This window comes from Cucumis sativus, chromosome 5 (genome assembly GCF_000004075.3).
Source record: "Cucumis sativus cultivar 9930 chromosome 5, Cucumber_9930_V3, whole genome shotgun sequence".
NCBI classification, from domain to species: Eukaryota; Viridiplantae; Streptophyta; class Magnoliopsida; order Cucurbitales; family Cucurbitaceae; genus Cucumis; species Cucumis sativus.
Window position 1 is genome coordinate 3,180,697 of NC_026659.2, and position 19,632 is coordinate 3,200,328.

A 19,632-nucleotide genomic window follows, 5' to 3' on the forward strand; every position below is an offset into this window, starting at 1 on the left:
ATCGACATGGATATTTTTCGTAAAAAGGAGAATTCATTGGAGCAATTGGAACAAGTTGTGCCTAACAAAAAAGCTGGGGCTTGGACTTAAGAGCTGCAACAATATGGAGTTTTAATTCTAAGTTTGGAATGGTGAGTAGATTTTTTGATCGGATCAAACTATAAAATTTTCTCACTTGGAGGAACTTGAACCTTATCAAAATCTTAAAAGACAAAAATGTTCTTAAATTCCAACCTCTTAATTGATAGAAGAAACACTATGGATGACCTTCCAATAAGAAATAATAAACATCACACAATGTTACTACTTTTAACATAATATGAACAAGAATAGTAGTGAACTTTTGGTGTTAATCAAATGTGGTCTTCACTTGTCATTTACATTGGATGTCACTTATAAATACAAGTGACAACCATCAAAACGTAACAATCGAAATGACATGAAAAGAAAGATAATCAGAAGGAGGAAGCCACATAAAAAATCGAGTTGTCCAAAAACAAAGCCATTTCAAATGCATGCAATAAGAAGTCTTCAAACACCTGCTTATCCATTTCCTATATATATCATCATCAAAACAACTTTCATTCAAATAAAAAAAAAACCCACAACCCGAAATTCAATGGCGGAATCACGTAACCCTCAGTACTCCAAATCCCAACAGTTCTCCTCCGGTAACCCTCAATACTCCAAATTCCAACAGTTCTCCTCCGATCAACTCCCCCGCTCTCACAAAGTCGTCAAGGCCGCCACTGCAGTCACTACCGGCACATCGTTCCTCGTCCTCTCCGCCCTAATAATGGCCGGTACAGTAATTGGTCTGGCCGTTGTTACCCCATTGTTTGTCATATTCAGCCCGGTTCTTGTGCCTGCACTGATAACGGCCACGCTTTTGATCTTGGGGTTCTTGGCCTCTGGTGGATTTGGAGCTGCGGCTATCGTTGTGTTGTTGTGGTTTTTCAGGTATATGGGTAATAATGGGAGAAATCGTAGTGGAGATTGGCCGGAAAAAAGTCGGTTCAAGTTCAACGGCAAGGGGAGAGTGGAAGGCTAAATTTGGAGATGAATGAAGTGAACGGATGGATGAGGTAAGTGCATTTTGCAGAAAGGCAATGGCTGTTGAATGAATTTGTAGTACCTTAAGACTGCCTTCAATGTTTCTTTGATCAATAAAATGTAGGTTAATGTTCTTTCATTGGTAGGCTTAGTCCGTTCATTTGTCTCTTTCAAACCAAATTTTGAGTCACTATTACTTTAAGTTAATGTTCTTTCGCTGTGTTGTTGTGGTTAATGTTCTTTCGTTGTGTTGTTGTGGTTTGTCAAATGTTCTTAACCCACATGAATTTTGGTACCTTATCTAAATAGATTCTAAGCTATTAGTATGCTTTAGATCCTAGAGTTTAAATTCTGAACTAATATACATAAAATTTTCAATTCAGTTCACAACACAATGCATATCAAAATAAAATAACAATTCTTATTATAGGCATCCCATTAAAACAAATGAACAAAGATGTGATCATCATCAGAAAGGAAATGTAGTTCTCATCCACAGCATGGCTTTACTGTGTAGGAAGGTGTCCTAAGATTATTCCACATTTCATCATTTGATGAACACAACCAAATCAAACAAAGAGCAAAAGAATCAAAGTATTAAATCTGAATTTGAAAGAGTTTAAAAAATTGGGAAATAGAATGGTATACTCAGATGGCAATGGAGATAATTAGGTTCGATTCTGCCAGCAGAGTCTCCTCAATGGATTTCAGAAGAGGGAGCTTTTTATCCTCATTGTAACCCTCCGATTTCCCAAGAGAAACGCTCATTACAAAAGAGTAAAAAAGAAAAAACAGATTTTATTGGAAGATAAAATGGAAACAAAAAAGAGAGAGGAAGGGCTCAGTTTCGAAAGTAATCGACACGCAAGATTCGAAAAGAATCCTGCATTCCGGTCTGTTGAGCTTGATCTTTCATGAAATCATCAAAGCCACTTGTTGTATGTACATAAAACCAACCAAGGAAAATCCAAAGAAAGAAGATAAAAAAACTTGAAAACCTCACAGAAGAAGGAAAAACAAAAATGATTTGAAACAGTGAACATGGAAATTGTTAGTGAAATTGAGTAGCAGTAAAAACGAAGAACCTCAGGAAAAGAAGGAAGATGGGGAAGGACAAAGAAGCCTGTGCAGCCGCAAACACGAAGAAGAAAGAGTCGTAGTTGATGAGGGTAAAACCTGGGGAGGGTTCAAGGGTTTAAATAAGGGGAAGAAGGAATTAGGGTTATTGTTTCCGCCGCTCCAATTTGGGATTCAAAGCCCAACCCAATTCGATTTCTAAAACATCCGCCTCAAACAAATTTATTCCTTTTCTTTTTCGATTAACAAATAACAATTTTCTTTTTAAATTTGAAATTCTCACAATTTACTTCCACTTATTATTTTAGAAAACAAAATTATAAAAAATTAAACATTTACGTCCAAAAATTAGTTTATGAATTTTTCTATTTTGAAAAAAAATTATAAAGTATAGATATTAAATTTTTACTTATTAAATGTGAATTTTGTTAAAAAAATTATAGAGAAAAAATATTTTTTTATTAATAATAAATATTTTGTAAAATATTTTATTTTTTACAAATTGTCTTAAAAAAATATAGAATTTAAACGTGAATTCATATGTGTTCTTTGTTACGAACATATGTAACAAGAAACAATCAATTTTTCGGAACGATGTCATAAAAAATAAATAATTTTTGTCATATCAACTTGTTGATTTAATTGCCGAATCATTTTATCGTTAATCAACTAAACGGTTCAAGTAACTTTAGAAATCATTTAGAACTATTTCTCAAATCTCGGAGACGATAGTGTTTATTTTCAAACTTCAAATACCAAATAGACATCAATTTCAAGAATAAAAAATGGATTTTGCCCTAAATAATATCAATATTCTAACCTCTGTGAAATAGTAATAACCGTTATTAAGGTTCATTCGGGAATGTTTTGGTCATTTAAATTAAGTTTGTGTTTTTTAAAAAAAAATGTTCGAAATAAAAATACGAAAACATTAATTATTGATATGTACTCGTAAAAGTTAAAGTTCTGATTTTTGTGGAGAGTGTTTATGATTGATGACTTATTTCTCACGAAATATAATTTATAACTTTTTGTTTACGTCATATCCTATTGTCTCGTTTTGGTTACCCTATCGTATTATATCTCCGAATGTGATGCACGATCTTTTAATATGGTTCTAGATTTGTTATTATTTTGTTTGTTAGAATTTCATACAAAGTTACAATAAAATAAAATGAAAACTTGAATGTTACATACATATGTATATTAAATAACGATAAAGGATAGTGTGGATATAACATAGCACACAAAGAGAAAAGCAAGACCTTGGTTTCCTCCGATCACAACTCCCGCGGCAGCGCTGGGAACACTGTTGTTGTCAGTTTTGGAAGAAGGTCGGGGGAGGGCATCGGACTGGGACGACGGTGGCTGAGGAGCAGCAGCAGGAGAGAAGGATTGGTTGTTTTCGACATTGACTTGCAACTTCATGCCACCGAGACAGAGCAACCTGTTGCCGGAAACAAAGAACCTGTGGCCGGGCTCGGACAAGGTGACGGTGGTGTTGCCAGAGGAGTAGGCTTTAAGAACATTGGTAGTGTTGCAACTGTTGAAATTTTCTCTAGTCACTTCGTTTAAGCTTGCCAATGAAGAGTATTGAAACACTGCATGTTGTATGGAGATCAGACGTCATATAAATGAATTTAGATCATATTATATTGGATATAATTATAAGATCGATATATATATATATATAGTTACCAAGAACATCTCCAACAAAAAACCTCTTGCCCTGAGACCAAGTATCAAGATCAGTGCTGATATCCCAACCAGAAGTATCTCCTACAATATATGTTGTAGCATTGCATCTTATGAATGCAAATCCAAATATCACCACTAACACACAAACCCAAATATTATTATTGTTTCCCATCATTTACTCACAATATATTGCTTCTTCAATTTCCCTTTCATTTCCAAATTTATGTGTGTGTATATATATATACCTTTAGCTTACACCAAACTTTTATTATTTCCTCTTTATTAGATTACCTAACTCTCCCAACTTCCATTTTCCCCCTTCTTATGTTATATTGAAAGGAATTAATAAGAGGGTGGTAGAAATAAGCAGCTTAACCTCCAATTCCAACTCCCAAAAATCAATAACTTCCCTAATTTCTTGACTTTTTTTGTTTAACCCAATGATCACCTTTTATTATCTGTGGTAATTAATTCCTTGGTAATTGTTTATTTCCTATTTTCAAATTGAAACCCCCCCCTGGAATAATGGGGAAAATATATCTATGTAAAGTTTAATTGGAGTGTTGAATCATTATTGTATTTGGTATGTCTAAGTGTTGTGATTATCTTAGTTTAATTTGGTAGCTAACCTACCCACCATTTTGTTTCATGAGATATGACTTCAACTGTTAATAAAATAAGTATATATGATATGATTTTCAACAATCAATAAAACAGGGTAACATGACGGTGTTATAATGACTACGCTAATTAATTCTTAAATCACCAATCTACCCAAAAGTTTAAATTAATAGTAGGAATAAATTATTTATAATATCTTAACACTAATGAACGAGTAGTATCTTCGACTAAAAAGACGAATACGTTTAAATCTTTCGCTCGTCATATTATTAAGCTCATACACTAATTAATAGTAATAACAACAACGACGAGACTCGCGTTTTAAGTTTAAATATATAAACCTTAACACATGGTTAATATGAAATTGAACTACTATAAAGTTGGTAGCTTTTTCTTTTTATACGTAAAAGTGCGAGAGTGCATTATTATCGTACGAGAGAGAGAGTCATAAGTTGCTTAAGTTGGAAAGCTAATGACAACTTTTATTAATAAAATTTGTGCGCTTGTAAATATGGTTACAATTCGATATCTTTTTACGAATTAAAGAAGAAAGCCAGCAATGAGACAGAGAGTCAAAAAGATCTCACTCACTGCTAGACAATGTATAACTGGCGAGAGAATTAATGGAGCAATGTATACAATAAACTTTATAGCTCTCTTTGTATATACAAAAAATTGAAATAATTTCAATATAGTTGTTGACCTACTGTAAAACGATCATCTAATCCTACTCTTTACATTTTTTGTAGATTATTTTTACTAAATTATAAAGCTCTCCATGAACAAATCTTTGGATGTGCTACTTCGTGGATACAATAACTCCATACGAATAATTGAACAAAGCGTGAGCGACGACGTTTTGTTCGATGGTGCTTGCAAAGTGGATCGTCGTCAAAAAGCCATATGAACTTTTTCACATAGGCATACCTATTTTGATAATTTCATTCAAACTTCGCATGAGTGTAGAGCAGCATAACACTAAATTTGAAATGCCTTGCTTATCATCAGACCAAAAAAAATCAAATTATGAAACAGTTCGTATACAAGAGGCTTTAAGAGAATTAAGAAGATGAAAAAGAAAAGGTTTTATTCATACAAATTAAAATATGGAAAAGAAAATCAAGAAAAAAGAAGTGGTTGAGTTCATGCCCAAGCTCTTTTCCTGGGAGCAAGATCTGATGTTTTAATCTCATCAATTTTTGCAGCTACTATATAATCATTCATGCTCAACCCTCCTGCATGTATTCAATTCCAAAATCACTCACCTAAGACATTTTAACAAACACAAAATGAGGAGTAATGGAGAAGAAGAGATATCAGTATTCAATACCAATGGATGAAGTCCAAAGCTCAGCTCTAACTTGATTGGGTTGCTCCAAATGAAGATCAGGAAAATGGCCAACATTCTCAACAACTTTACAAATTCTATTAATCAGCTCAACACTGCATTTAAAATCCCTCAATTTCCATAAACATTGAAGCTTTAATTCCCCTCTTCCACCATCCACCAATTTCCAACCCACAACCTAACAACAAAAAACTTCATATCAAATCAAATCAAAAAACCAATTTCAAAATCAAACACACAATATACCTTCCTCAGGAGCTTTTTGGCTTCATCCTCTGCCATTGGAGCCTGCAATGAAGAAACTGGAACACACTCTTGTTCAGAGAGAGCCAAGGCTCGGGCATTAGGGATCAGAATCTTGTGCTCTGTATCGGAAAATCCGATAACTTTTTCCCCGAAATTGCTCGCGATTTCCTCCGGAAATGGGTCTCTGGCGCCGAAGTCTCCTAGTATGTCTGTTCCCACGGAAACGGTGAGGGAACGGAGGTTACGGCGGAGGAGGGTGGTGGGTAAGGGAAGGAAGGTGCGGTGGTGGGGTTGGGGAAGAGGGAGGAGAGGGAGGTGGAGGTGGAGATGGGTGGATGAGGTTGTGGCCATGGTTAAAGGATGAGAGTGAAGCTCACTTGGCCGTTTACCTTTCTTTCTTTTCTATTGAAAATTTAGTGGATAGCTTTCTATTTTGATATTTAGCCTTTCGCAATGAAAGCAAACACAAGCTACAAACCAAATTTTGTTAAATCATTATTCTTTTTTAATATTGTAACTCGGATTTCAACAAAACCGCCATGAAAATTGCTTATGGTCGGTCCAGTGAACGTTCAATTCAATCTCGATTACGAAGGAATACATTTGAATTTTTTTTCTGAAATATTATTGGTTTGAATTTTCTCAAGTCTGACATCGATAGAATATCTTCTTATCTTCAACCAATAGCTTATGCTTGGTCAAATTTTGTAAGTTTTTTTTTGTTTTTATAATATACCATCTTCAATCTTATACGAGAGTTCATATGCATATCAACTAATTTTGCATAAAATCTACCAAACTTACAATATATGAGTATAAAATTTTTGTAAAAAATTAAATTATACGTACATGATTATCATAGATTGAACTTATTGTAATTTTTTTAATAAATTAGTACCACTTTTGTACCACTAGAACGACTTGATTATGGATTAAAATGGGTTATATTAGAAGTTTCGTTTATAAAATTTTAAGTTTGAATGTATTTTAGTAAAAGGAAAAAAATTCATTTGATTTTTTAAAATTCAATTGCATTATGCTTATTTTAACTTAAAGTTTATAAACATTAAATCTACTTCTACGTTTTCATGTTTTATTAGTAATTTTCCTTTTTACATAGTAAACTCGATTTTCCAAACTAAAAGAATTGTTTTTTAAAACTTTTTTATTTAAATATATAACAAAATAAACTAAAATATTTTACATATATACACTAAAATATAATTTTAAATTACTTTCTAAAAACTAAACAAATCTAAGAACAAAATGATAAGTTATATAAAAGAGAAAAAACTTGTAAAACAATAATGGTAAATAAAATAACATAAAAACGGCGACGTTTCACTTGGGAGAGGGCATGGAGTGGGTCACGGACTGAGCACGTGATAGAAAAGAATTAGGGCAAAATCATGGCTCCCTATAAATACATCAAGCGGCCCGTCGCTAAACGTCAGCAACCCCCTCTCCCGCTCCCGCCCCTTTCCTCCATTTTCTTCAATGGTTACAATTCCTTTTCCGCAACTTTCTTCTTTTTCCATCTATTTTGGCCTCAATGATCTTTCTTCTTGTGAGTTTCTTCTCATTTTCTGTTCGTTTTCATGATTTCCGTTTCGTTTCGTATGATTTACTTTTTAATTTTCATTCGCAACGTTGTTTATACGAATGTGTATGTAGATGAGGATGAAGCAAATACCATTAATCCAACACTTGATCTGAGATAATCTATTCGTTTATCTTTTGATGTTATGTGTAGCTTCTGAATCTACTCCTTCTCCTATCCATTTCTTTTTTAAATGCTCAAATCTCGATCTCTTGTTTTTATTTTACACGATTTTCTCTCTTGGTTTTTTTCAAACTGAAAGTTAGTTTTATTTAGAACTTTTGTTTTGAGTACAATGTGTTTTCATTGGAGGGCTGTTTTTGCCAATCCTGGATACGAATCGATTAGTTTTTGGGTTTAAGAGGGAACAGTGAATTGCCATGATTCTCCAGCAATTTGGAATTCCGTACCACCAAAAGACCAATCAAAATTAATCTCTTTTCTCTAATTTGACAACAACTACTCCAAACAGAATGAAAACTATAGAGAAGAGCCTTGAGAGGGAATGAGGAATGAGTCGTTCGTTATATGATTCTTGATGTAAGAAAAGAAGCCAAGCCATCTCCAATGGATCATCGAGATTTTAATCACGAGTTAACAACTGGACAAATCTAAACCGTAAACATTAGTGAATTCATTGATGTTGATTTCATTATATATAAAACTAGATTGATGTAAGATAGCAATAAATGGTCGATAAAATAAGTTACCCAATAGTAATTGAGTATTAAGTTCGGGTTATTCTAAATCTCCTTCATATTTTTCGTTTTGTTTACATCGAAATCATGGAAATGACAAACAAACTCTGAGAAGTTCTTTGGGTCCTCAAATTGCCTAAACAAGCTTGCTTAAACATCCTTTTTTGTGAGATATTGACACGAACCTTTGAACTTGAAACCATAATAGACAATCAAAGAATGACAATTCAAGTTATTTCCTAATAAGAAAAATGGTAAACCAATTTTGATCAGCTCTAGCACATCGAAACAGCGGATGCTCGGTTGGTTACCAAATCAGTATGAGATTAACTTACGGAAAAGTTCAATTGTTAACATTGTACTTGGGTGAAGTGGATTTGATTATTTCAATTTGGGAACTTGAGTGTTTTGTTCTAGAGTCTTTGATTTGTTATGGCCAGGTTATATTAGTAGTAATTTGCCACTCTTGTATAGGGTTTGAGCTTTTTGATGATCAAATTATCAGTTGGATTCTCATTACTTTTCATTAGTTGGTACCTGAGTTGAGTTTATTCTAAACCTTGAGTACTTGGCATGTAGTTTATCAGACAATATGGAAGTTGATGAGTTATACCTTGATCTCCTAGCTCTGAGGGAATTATACATCCTTCTCTTGAAGATTTGTTTGCGAGATACAAATTCTGAACTTGTAAGCTTTCGCAAGTTACTCTTCTCGTTCTCAGTCTAGTTGCCTTTTTACTTTAGAGTTGTTCAATCATTATAATAGTGCTCGAAATAATTAGCCAAAGTGAGCTTTGGTCCGTGATTGGTCTATGAGGTCAGAGGTTCAAGCATGAGACTATTGCACTGAACTAGCAGATCAGTTCTTCTTAGATGGATTTAGTTTATCATCAAGACTCTGTATGAGTGAGCTTTGTACTTGAATATTTGACTGTTGTGGTTTGGGTTTCTTATCAAAGCAGCTTGATGAAAGGGCACAGATTCTATTGAAGCGCTTGCTTGATGATGCTACTTCAGGAGTTTTGGAGGTTCTCTCAAAGGTTTGTTTTTCATTCTCCATGAAAACCATTTTTTGAACTAAAAACCATGTTCAACGTTATGTTCTCTTTTGATTTTGTACAGATCTTGGCAGCAAGCTCTAATATTCTTTACAATTTTCTACACAAAGATGACAAACAGACAAAGCCAGTAGACAAGAAAGTTGTTGAATGGATGAAACACAATCAAACTGCAAGGAAAATGGAAAATCCAAAGTTTGAACAGAACCCCATTAGGGATAGAGCCTCAGCTTCAAATACTGCTTTTAATGATTTACCTCATGGTATTATTTCAGCACTCAGAAGAATTGAACTCCACATTTTGTCCCTACAACATTGCACAAGCCAAAGTAGGAAAACAAGAGGCAATTGCCAGTGTGTTCTTCATAGGAATGAGACATTAAACCAACAGAAAGTTCACTCAAAAACAGATCACTCAACTTTAAGGACAGGGTTTACTAAGCCAGTTAATCCAATAGAGACGCAGCATAGTTCCGAGTTCGTTCATGGTTTCAGAATACCTCGGAGTCAAGGAAATGATGAGACCATAATGAAACCTCCAATCATTGAAACCCATGTAATACCTAATCAACACAAAGTTGTAAATCCAATGACTAAATCTGGATGTACTTCAGTAGGATCCAAGGCCGCCACCTTCAGGCCTGCCATGAAATTGGATCAAACTAGTAAACAAGTAAAGAAGAACCAAAGTCTATATGGTCACATGGTAATGGGGCCAACATTGCTGGATCATCATCCCTCAAGAGAAGTAAGAAAGGAACATACTTATAACAACACCCATTTACCTCCACAACAAGAATCAGAATCCTCGAACTCTGAGTTTGAATCAGCCTTTTCTTCTTCTTCAAGTTGGACAACACAACAAAACACAGAAAGTGAAACCGTTGACAATGATGACTACGACTCTTCTTCCCCAAGTCACCAAGACGATTCCTCAACAACAGATTCAAAATCAAGTAGCACATATTCGATGAAAACATTCAATACCAAGCATGGGAAGAAAGAGTCGAAACAAAGAGTAGGACGATTCAAGCAACTCAAAAACAAACTTGGTGTAATCTTTCACCACCACCATCATCATCACCACCATCACCACAATAGCCATAACTTCATGTGGAAGCAGCTAGGTAAGATCTTCAATCACAAAGAGAAGAGAGGATCAGTAGTAAGTAAAGAAGATAAGTATGAGAAGGTAAAGAACAGAGCCGTTCGAAGTGTGTGTGATAAGAAACAAGTGAGGAAATTTGAGGCACTTGCTGAAGGGCTAAGAAGCCATGTGAGGTCAAAAGCCATGAAAAGGAAAGAGTTTAAAGGGATGAGATATGGGAAGAAGAATGGTGTGAAGAAATTGAATTGGTGGAAAATGTTTCGTAATAGGCGTGGAGTGAAGTTGCCTAATAAAGGGCGTATGAAAATAGGGTATGTAAATAGATAAGCATAGTTTTAGAATGGATTGGGACAGATTTTTTATTTTTCTACAAAGGGAAGATGAGATTTTTGCTTCTCTATGGATGTTGATTCATCATTTTTGTGGAGGTATCAAATCTAAAATTTTGATGTGTAGCATATAGGACTCCTTAGTCTTAGATATCAAATTTAATACTTTTTTCTAATAACTTTAAAGATACTTTTTTCTCTTTGATTTTTTTATTTTTCTTTTTCTCAATTTAAATTCATTTCATTCCAACAATTTTGTTTAATTTCACTTTTGTTTTTCTTCGATCCCACCCTATTTTTCAAGACTTCTTTCATTTCGAATAATTTTATTTACACTCAAGCTTTCTAAAAACTTCTTTCATTTCGAATAATTTTATTTACACTTTAGCTTTTTAAACAACTTCTATGAGTCGTGGACACTCTACTTGTCTTTTATTTCAAAATCTTCTAACAAATTACATGGATAACAAATTACAAATTACATGGATAAGTTTTCAAGATTCTATATTATATATTTTGAAATAGTCCACAAACAAAATCATCAAATTTGGTGTCATGAGCATCTAAAAAAAGATACTACTAGCAACCATCTTACAAATTTAATCAAAATCATAATAAAATTATATCTAACTAGACAAAGACATCCAATGACGTTTAAAACACAAAACAAGGCAAAGACTCACTTTTCTTTTCTCTAAGGCTTAGAAAATTTACAATCCTATTATCAATTTACTATAATGTCAAACTCTTTTTTGCTTAAGCCATGTAATTTGTATTGCTGGCTTTTGTAGTGCAACAAACATTTCTCTATTTTCTCTTTTGATAAGTATATCTGCAGCCTTCATATACAACTCATCGCCTTCTATAATCCCAGGCAAACTTCTTAAAGTTTCCATTACTTCGAGAGTACTACATCCTGGTAAATCTCTTTTTCTATATTCTATAACATCGGAAAGACGATCTAATGCATCAAACAACCTAGAAGGTGATCCAACCTTTGAATCTACTCTTTTCCTCCTTTTCTCACTCTCTTGAGTATGAGTTGCACTAGTATTAACTTCATTAGTGTTACTTTCAACATTGTTAAACTCATTCTCGTTGAACTTTGTATCTCCTATGGTGTCCTCATTATAATCTTCTTCAACCTCATCACTTTCCTTGCGTAAAACAACTTGAGATGGGTTTGGGGCCCAAGCTCCTCCATTAATTGCAACACCTTTAAAAAGAATGTTCAAGAGCTCCAAACTTTGCAATCCTTTTGCACGAAACTTGGCTGCCTCAGGAAGAACCTATAATAAAAATATAAAAAAAATGGTGATAGGGACGTATCTACCATTAAAATCAATACAGATCCATGGAATATTACCTTTAATTTGTGATCCCACCATTGACTAGTTGCATCAATGGTTTGCCTCAAAGGGTCCCATCCTATTTCTTTTTCATTTCCAATCAAATCATTCCAAACTTGCCAATCTCTCTTCAGTGTTGTCCATTTGTTCTTAAGTTGCTTGTATCCATAATTTCTTCCTGTCTTTTCATAGAAGTTCTTAACTACATTCCTCCATCCAATTTTCGTAAAATAACCACGGGGTCTATGCCCATTTAATGTCTCGGTAACACAAACATTTATGAATGAATCGACAGTAACATCATCCCAAATGGCCTTTGTTTGCCTCTCTTTTTCATCACTAGTAGTTTTGGACATTCTAATACATCAACAAAAAAAAGTATCTGAATCAATTGTACGTAGATTAAGACTAAAGAAAAAAGTGAGATATACAAATTTGAAATGTAAAAGGCAAGAAATGATACTATTTTCCTTGTGATCCAGAAGCAGTCATACTTTTTCCTTGAATTTCAAATAAACCGTAGAAAAATGGTAAGTAACTGATGTACTTTTTCAGTTTCATTGTCACTAAAGATCCACAAAAAATCCCCGTTTACAAAATATGTATTACAGAATATGTTCAAATTCTCTCTATTGATAGAAAGGACTACACAGTCTTATTACTTAAAGCAATGCCAAGGAATTTAAACAAAGAGAAACAAAGGTGATGTTGTTTTAAAAATGATATTAAACTATAACAAATAAGAATGAAGTGTTTGCACACCCGAAATTGCATTGAAATAGAATGTAATAGAAATTCTATATTTGAATTGGGCGTTTTGAGTCTAACTTGTTACTAAAAACTCATTAAGTCTGACAGATTTAAGTTAAATCATACTTTCTATCACGTTTTACGATCACATTTGTATTTCACACACATTCCAACATGTTTTCGATTTTCAGTAATCCTAATTACTCTCTAAACACCTCCAAAAAGTTTAAAGTAAGATCTTCTTCGACAAAAGACACCAAGGTTCTAAATTCAGAAATGAGAAGCAAGTAGCATATTAAAGGCCATAACCCTTGCATCCTATTAATAGACAGTTTTTAATCCCAATAAAAGCGATGGACATGTTTAATTATAGCTAGGTTACTTTAATTAACCTATTTAAGTAAGTAAACGAAGATGTTACTCCACATTTTGACTATCACAACAAAGTTGATTAAACATTCTAACAGATGACCATCGTTAAGAAATTGGATAAAAAAAAGTGTTCGAATCAAAATAAAAGAGAATTGCAATAGTAAAAAGCAAAATAAAGTTAAATACTAAGAGAGAAACAATACACAATTGGAATGTGATGAGTAAGATTTTGGGATACAGTTCACTTCTAATTACAACATGACAGCAAAACAGAATGGAATTTCTGGAAAAACATTCAAAATCAAGGTTAAAGAGATGATAAAATTGAAAAAGAAAACGCGTACCTTAAGAGAGAGTCAACAATGGTGTAGGTGAAGGCAAAGTAGAGGAAGGCAGTGATAGATTTGATTTAAAGCAATTAAAGGAAGAAGAAGAAGAAGAAGAAGTGACCAATTAGGGCGGAAGAGAATGGAGGAGGAGGAAGCATCAAATTAGAATGGGGGATGGACGTTTGGTATAACAGTTTTTTTTGTAATGTGCTTTCCAGTCAAGCAGTTGGACGGAAAGTGCTTCCGAATTCTAACCTTATAAACCTTTTATAAAGCAAAACGTAAAAGTGGTTTGTTTTACTAAAAGCACTTTCCATTATGATTTTGGCTCCACACCCCTCTCTCTCTCTCGCTTTCTATTTCTTAAATTTATAATAATGGAAATTTTGAGAAACCAAGATGAACCAACTGACTTGGACCGGTTTTCAATCTTTTTTCTTCTTTCTCTTCTTTGGATTTTGGTTTGTTTACTTCGTTATTTTAAATTAGTTTGGTCGGTGGTTGTTAAAAACGGTCTGACCCGGATTGAACCGGTTGTTGGTGGGACCCAGCTGTAGAGATGAGACATTTTGTGAGGCCCATATTGGTAAAATGAATTTAGGTATAGATGTAAATTTAACGGTTAAATTTAAAATAATTAACTTTATAACAACATTTTAAAAAATTTGTCAAATTCTATCAAACATGCAAGTCTATCACCTTTATTATTATAGTGTAAATATAACTAAATCTATCGAGGAATATTTGTACCATTCTTTCATAATATGATCTACTATTAATAGTTTATGAAAAATACTCCCATATTCCAATACTTATTTATTCATATATATATACCAATACTCTGAAAATCCTTATATGTATAAGTTTAGAAAATTGACAAAAGTTACACATTTTTAATAAATAAAAATAGCACATTGTTTTACTTTTTTTCAAAAGTAACGCATTTTTAAAACTCGATCCAATAAAATCTTAATTTTATCTTTGATTAAATTTCTACCATTTTCAAATCTTATTTTTTTTTATCGTTGCAAAACAAATTATTTAAATCTTCCCTAATCTTAATTTCAACCATTGTGGCTATACCTAAGATTTTTTTTTTTTGAAAAATAGAGAAATATTTGAACTACAAGAAGAGAACCTAAAGCAAAAAACAGGAAACAGGTAGCTGAAAACAGAAACAAGAAACAAAAAAATAAAATAAAACGAGAAACAGAAAAAAAAAAAAGAAAAACAAGAAACCTGAAACAGAAAACAAAAAGCAGAAAACGAAAAGTAGGAAGCAGAAAACGTTTTTGTTTGTTCAGAATTGATTGAGTTTTGTTCAACAAATTTCCTAAGCTTTAGACATTTGCCAAATACAATATTGATAGCAATTGACTTCTTATTTCTAAAAAGAAGGATTTTGTATTACTGCATCTGCATCCCATGGGTTTCTCAAGTTTTATTATCCACTTACTGTGCAGTTTACAAAATCCGAGTTAAGCCTTGAAAAACAAAAAACCAATCATAATTCAAACCTTACCTTGTTACCCTATTTTTTTAATTGTTGAAAATCATATCATACATACTTATTTTAGTGATTAAGTTTTACAATTCAATGAGGTTGGAATTGGTATTATTTCAGTCAAATATATAGATTACATAAAGAGAATAACCCCTAATCCTATACTATAAAATCTTCAATAAAAAGAAAAAATATTCTATCCCTTGTTCTCTTCTCTTTTGTTAATCGAATCATACCAACTGGATGACTAATCGACTGCCATTTCAATGTCTCTAATATAGTGTGTATGCTTTCACCAACAATTTCTTTATTTACATTTTTAATGGAGGAGAGATGAGTTAACAATATAAACACAAGCATCCTTCTCAATTTCAAGAATCTGAACACCAAACACCGAGCAGTGACGACTTCAATGGGATATTAAACTCTCCATGGACGCAGATGCACAATATCATCAAATGAGGCATCAATCATTAATTAGAGCTTAGAACTTGGTAAGATTCTTGAAATTGTTTTTAAAATTGCAATATTACTCTGGTTAATCCAGTAATGAAGCAACATTCATTTGAAGTTTGGATAAAAATCTCAGCTGATTGACAAATAAACGAAGATTCATAAAAAATAAAGGTTACAACCGTAAAGCCTCAAATTAGTTATCCAATATTCATTGATCAAAAGATCAGAGACCAAAAAAAAACAAGGATGAAGAATGACAACGTTTAAACCTGTATTTTATCAGTTCCTAAAACAGTGATCTGAATGAAATTCTATCAGCGAAGAAAATCAATAACACAGCTAAAGCACATAAAGTTTTGCAAATCAGTTGAAATTCTATGATATCTGTGGGTTGTATACATAACTATGAATCCAAATCCAGCGGCTATGATTAATTTTTCTTTCGATAATTGTATCACTAAAAGAATCGAAATGAAAATTTCATCAGTGAAAAGTAAATCAAGAACACAGTTGATTTTTTTTTAATGAAAATGAGATTATAGGAAATCGAAATAAAGTTAGCCAAGAATACGAGACTATGCTTTTGCTTCATTTCGAAAATTCATCATTTAAATCAAGAAACAGAAAATCGGAATGAAATTAAAGCGCGTTGGAAAACGGATGGAAATCATCAGAAAATGAAGAATCAGAGCAAGAACTGAAAGCAGATTCAGGCCTCAGACAGAGTGTTCTCAGTCATAAAATTATCAGACAATGTAGGCAAATCAAAATATCAATCATCACCGGCCTGATTCAGCAAAAATAAATAGAAATGAAAACAAACAGAATGGAGAAAAATGGCGAGTGAAGAGATGGCTCAGTTCAGCGGGGTAGTCGACATGCAAAGACGTTTCACTCATTCAAGGAAGAAAGAGGAAATTACTCTGCAATCCGGTCTGTTGAGCTTGAATTTTACTGAGTCGTCACGGCGATCTACTTCACTCGCTAGAAAATACAAAATGAAAAGCATAAAGGAAGAAGAAGAAGAGGATTGGAAGAGAAAAGAGTTTGAGGAATGAAGGCTGTGTGTGATTGATTAGTTATATAGTGGAGGAGATTAGGGTTTGTCCACAACATTGTAGGAAAATACGAGAATGACCCGCTCCTCTCTACTCTTTAGGATTCTCCAGAGATTTCGATTCCCCCATTATTTATTTTTTAAAACGGGATTGTTATAAATAGAAAAAACCAATTTTGATATTTTATTACTTTTAAAATATTCTATATTATAAAAGAATATTCTCATTAGTTTTATATGCGTAGACTAACATCTCAACTAATTACATGAGACAATCCGACTATTCTCGTTAATTAGTTAAGATTACATTTGAAAAATGTATTTATAATAATGGACAAATAACAACTTATTAACAACCTATTAATTAACAAAAAAAAAGCTTAATAAAATTTGATTGTAGTTAGGACGATAGTACAATTTTCATGTGAATTGAATCGTGTTCATTTTTGTTTATAGAGATATTTTTTTAGTTGGATTCGACTGGGTGGGGACGGAGATGGAGAGAGTAGACTAGTTAGATTATTTGTGTCATGAACTTGGATATATGTAAAATATCTACTAAATTATTTCCAAACAGATCAAGATTGGAATTAAATTGTGATACATATGGCTACAAAAGTAAAACTAAGAACTTGGTGCTGTGACAAAACATGTAGTTGATAATTGAGTTTGCTAAAATAGATTGAAGAATATTATTAGGGAGGAGAGTTAAAGATCAAACAGTGTCATTTATATATCTGTTTATTAATAATAAAGAATTATCTTCTCTTCACCTTCTTCATACTTCTTCCTTCTTCAATCTTCAATCACGACGCGATAATTGTCACGAAGGAGACTTGATGAATCAACCATGATCACAAGTAGCTCCGATGAAGAACCAACAATGTCATGGGCATCTCTCTTTGACAACGAATTAAAAGTCTCAATTTGTTGAAAAATATATAAGATCAAAATGTTGAACAAAATACATTGTGGTGTTTGTGATGAACCACTATCAACTACGGTCTATTGGTGGATGAACCACTGCCAATTACAATGTCCAGAAAATGGCTAAGATGATGTCAATAGATAGGGCAGAGTCCAAATTTAGTTAACAAAAATTACCTCTTTTTGGCTCAAACCCATCCGAACAGACTGCTGCGGCAGAGCACACATGTGGTGACAGGGTTATTCTATTCCATCATCACCCACGCACTTTTGTCTCTCAACTTTCTTTAGTATATACCCTCTCACATCTTTTAAATCTCACAACTTTGCTTATGAGCTTAAGTCCACGAGCCATTTCCAACACCTTCTTGAATCTCGTTGCTCTATCCGGGTGATAGATAGTATCATCCTTCAATTAGATATAGAAAAATCGATCATCCTAATTTATAAATGAAAGAGAAGGAAAAGATACCTCTGCTGAACCTGATCATTTCATCCATAGCAGTACATCCAGTTCCTCCAACTTATTGAACTCGACCTTCTTGAGAGAACGCTTCCAAAAACACTTTTCCTTGCTATGACTACAAAGATAAGGAAATTGAGAGGGAAAAGGATTTACAGAGAACTGTTTTTCTTTTGTAGAATTGTCGGTGAGAAAGAGACAGAGAGTATTTGATGTTTTAATTTTTTTCTTCTTCAAGTAGAGTGTTGATTCTAATGAATAATAAAATAAATAAAAACAATATAATTAAATAAAATAAATATTTGAATATATATTATGAGATGAAATGAAAACGAAAAATGAGGCCTCAGATCACAAAGAGTTTGTCAAATTATCATGATAAATGATCAAACGATGTTGGCAAATACATGAAATAATATCAATCATGATCATCACCGGCCTGTGATCAAATTATATAGTAACCATAATAATCACAAACAATGTAACAGAAACACATTGGGGGATCGATGGATCAAGAGAGAAGACTCTCTTCCTGCAACACAGTGAAGACACCCATGGCCATATCATTATTTATTGAGCATTTATACAATTATATAATGGAGGAGAAGGAGAAGGAGGAGGAGGAGGAGGAGGAGGAGAAGGGAGGAGGAAGAGGGAGGAGCTCAGAAGGATATTAATTAGTTGATGATGATTTAGGATTGTGGGAGAGAGGTTCCTCTCATAATTTCCACAAAGAAAAGTCATCTTTTACGTCCAAAAAGTTCCAAAATTTCAAACTAAATTATAAGAAATTTCTATTTCGAGTGGTTGTGAGGTTTTCTTGACTCAATTATTGAGACAGAAGCACTCTCCTATTTGAATTTGTTCTTCCAATTTCTTTCTAAGTACCTTTTTGGTAAACAATAATTCAAAACTAATATCTTCAATTTTAAAAAATTACAAAAAAAAAAAAAGAGATAATTTTTAAGGGTGTAAAGAGTTTTGGGATGGATTTTAAAAAGATATTTTTAGGACAAATTAACTCGAAAAAGTTTATATTGTCCTTAGGTTAAAAAAACCTCTAAAATTCAACTTTTTCTATTCTTCTCATCTTCCTTCTCCTTCATTTTCGGCTTTCTCCTCCCTTGCTCTCTTCTTCTGAGCAAAATGCAGCGACTTCAACTCTTCTCATTTTTCGGTCGCCGTCGTCGTCGTCTCCTTCACCTATTACATCTTCATTTATTGATTTTTTCTTCAATTTTTTTTTAAATTATTGTTGACATGTGAAACAAGTTGGATTTTGATAAACTATTTGTATTCCCCTTAGACCCAAATGTGGAAATTGCAGTGTTAGTGACCTATGCCCATATGCATTCAAGGAGTCTTCAAGCTCATCTCCCAAATTAAATGATTCAAGTTCTAACAAAAAGTTGTGATCATCATTCTGATATGAATGAATATATTTACTAGTCCTACATTTTTCTCCAAGTTTTTGGTTTTCTATCTTTTTTTTTTTTGTTTTTCTGGCACCATAATGGTTTACAGATTTAGAGGTTTCATTATGGTTTCTATCGCCAAGTGTTGAATAGATAGATAGGTGGATACTGAAG

At 33.1% G+C, this 19,632-nt stretch overlaps 5 protein-coding genes and 5 non-coding genes across 16 annotated transcripts; 3 read left to right on the forward strand and 7 right to left on the reverse strand.

Moving 5' to 3' along the window:
• Window positions 1-316: 316 nt before the first annotated feature.
• LOC101221067 (oleosin 1) lies at window positions 317-1,419 on the forward strand. The gene has a single exon (XM_011656551.2). It carries the CDS (start codon window positions 440-442, stop codon window positions 1,049-1,051), a length of 612 nt encoding a protein of 203 aa, XP_011654853.1. The 5' UTR covers window positions 317-439; the 3' UTR covers window positions 1,052-1,419.
• A 96-nt stretch (window positions 1,420-1,515) lies between these two features.
• On the reverse strand, window positions 1,516-1,612 carry LOC116404207. The gene has a single exon (XR_004217143.1). It is a non-coding gene; the product is annotated as a small nucleolar RNA snoR31/Z110/Z27 (small nucleolar RNA).
• Window positions 1,613-1,697: 85 nt separating this feature from the next.
• LOC116404195 lies at window positions 1,698-1,797 on the reverse strand. Its single transcript, XR_004217132.1, has one exon. It is a non-coding gene; the product is annotated as a small nucleolar RNA R30/Z108 (small nucleolar RNA).
• Window positions 1,798-3,235: 1,438 nt separating this feature from the next.
• Window positions 3,236-4,016, reverse strand: LOC101216732 (blue copper protein). The gene is made up of 2 exons (XM_011656552.1): window positions 3,829-4,016; window positions 3,236-3,731 (listed from the first exon to the last, which is right to left on the reverse strand). Exons 1-2 carry the CDS (start codon window positions 4,001-4,003, stop codon window positions 3,337-3,339), a joined length of 570 nt encoding a protein of 189 aa, XP_011654854.1. The 5' UTR covers window positions 4,004-4,016; the 3' UTR covers window positions 3,236-3,336.
• Window positions 4,017-5,422: 1,406 nt separating this feature from the next.
• LOC101220833 (probable pterin-4-alpha-carbinolamine dehydratase, chloroplastic) lies at window positions 5,423-6,476 on the reverse strand. The gene is made up of 3 exons (XM_004143628.3): window positions 6,044-6,476; window positions 5,780-5,975; window positions 5,423-5,684 (listed from the first exon to the last, which is right to left on the reverse strand). The coding sequence occupies exons 1-3, from the start codon at window positions 6,392-6,394 to the stop codon at window positions 5,593-5,595; spliced, it is 639 nt and encodes a 212-aa protein (XP_004143676.1). The 5' UTR covers window positions 6,395-6,476; the 3' UTR covers window positions 5,423-5,592.
• A 1,021-nt stretch (window positions 6,477-7,497) lies between these two features.
• On the forward strand, window positions 7,498-11,026 carry LOC101216491 (protein KOKOPELLI). 4 transcript variants are annotated; one of them, XM_031884981.1, is made up of 4 exons: window positions 7,498-7,610; window positions 8,921-9,029; window positions 9,301-9,381; window positions 9,464-11,026. In XM_031884981.1, the coding sequence occupies exons 2-4, from the start codon at window positions 8,934-8,936 to the stop codon at window positions 10,832-10,834; spliced, it is 1,548 nt and encodes a 515-aa protein (XP_031740841.1). In that variant the 5' UTR covers window positions 7,498-7,610; window positions 8,921-8,933; the 3' UTR covers window positions 10,835-11,026. The 4 variants fall into 4 exon arrangements, with proteins under 4 accessions (XP_031740841.1, XP_031740842.1, XP_031740843.1 ...); XM_031884982.1 differs by having other exon boundaries at window positions 9,304-9,381; XM_031884983.1 differs by lacking the exon at window positions 8,921-9,029 and having other exon boundaries at window positions 7,507-7,610; window positions 9,304-9,381.
• Window positions 7,715-7,809, forward strand: LOC116404165. Its single transcript, XR_004217107.1, has one exon. It is a non-coding gene; the product is annotated as a small nucleolar RNA snoR31 (small nucleolar RNA).
• On the reverse strand, window positions 9,626-18,800 carry LOC101216242 (L10-interacting MYB domain-containing protein). 4 transcript variants are annotated; one of them, XM_031884985.1, is made up of 4 exons: window positions 13,652-14,573; window positions 12,649-12,685; window positions 12,203-12,542; window positions 11,320-12,125 (listed from the first exon to the last, which is right to left on the reverse strand). In XM_031884985.1, exons 3-4 carry the CDS (start codon window positions 12,539-12,541, stop codon window positions 11,577-11,579), a joined length of 888 nt encoding a protein of 295 aa, XP_031740845.1. In that variant the 5' UTR covers window position 12,542; window positions 12,649-12,685; window positions 13,652-14,573; the 3' UTR covers window positions 11,320-11,576. The 4 variants fall into 4 exon arrangements, 3 of the variants coding, with proteins under 3 accessions (XP_031740845.1, XP_031740844.1, XP_004143736.1); XR_004216405.1 differs by lacking the exons at window positions 11,320-12,125; window positions 12,203-12,542; window positions 12,649-12,685 and adding exons at window positions 9,626-10,040; window positions 10,185-10,533 and having other exon boundaries at window positions 13,652-18,800; XM_031884984.1 differs by having other exon boundaries at window positions 12,203-12,685.
• LOC116404198 lies at window positions 16,306-16,387 on the reverse strand. Its single transcript, XR_004217134.1, has one exon. It is a non-coding gene; the product is annotated as a small nucleolar RNA SNORD34 (small nucleolar RNA).
• LOC116404208 lies at window positions 16,447-16,569 on the reverse strand. The gene has a single exon (XR_004217144.1). It is a non-coding gene; the product is annotated as a small nucleolar RNA Z107/R87 (small nucleolar RNA).
• Window positions 18,801-19,632: the final 832 nt, after the last annotated feature.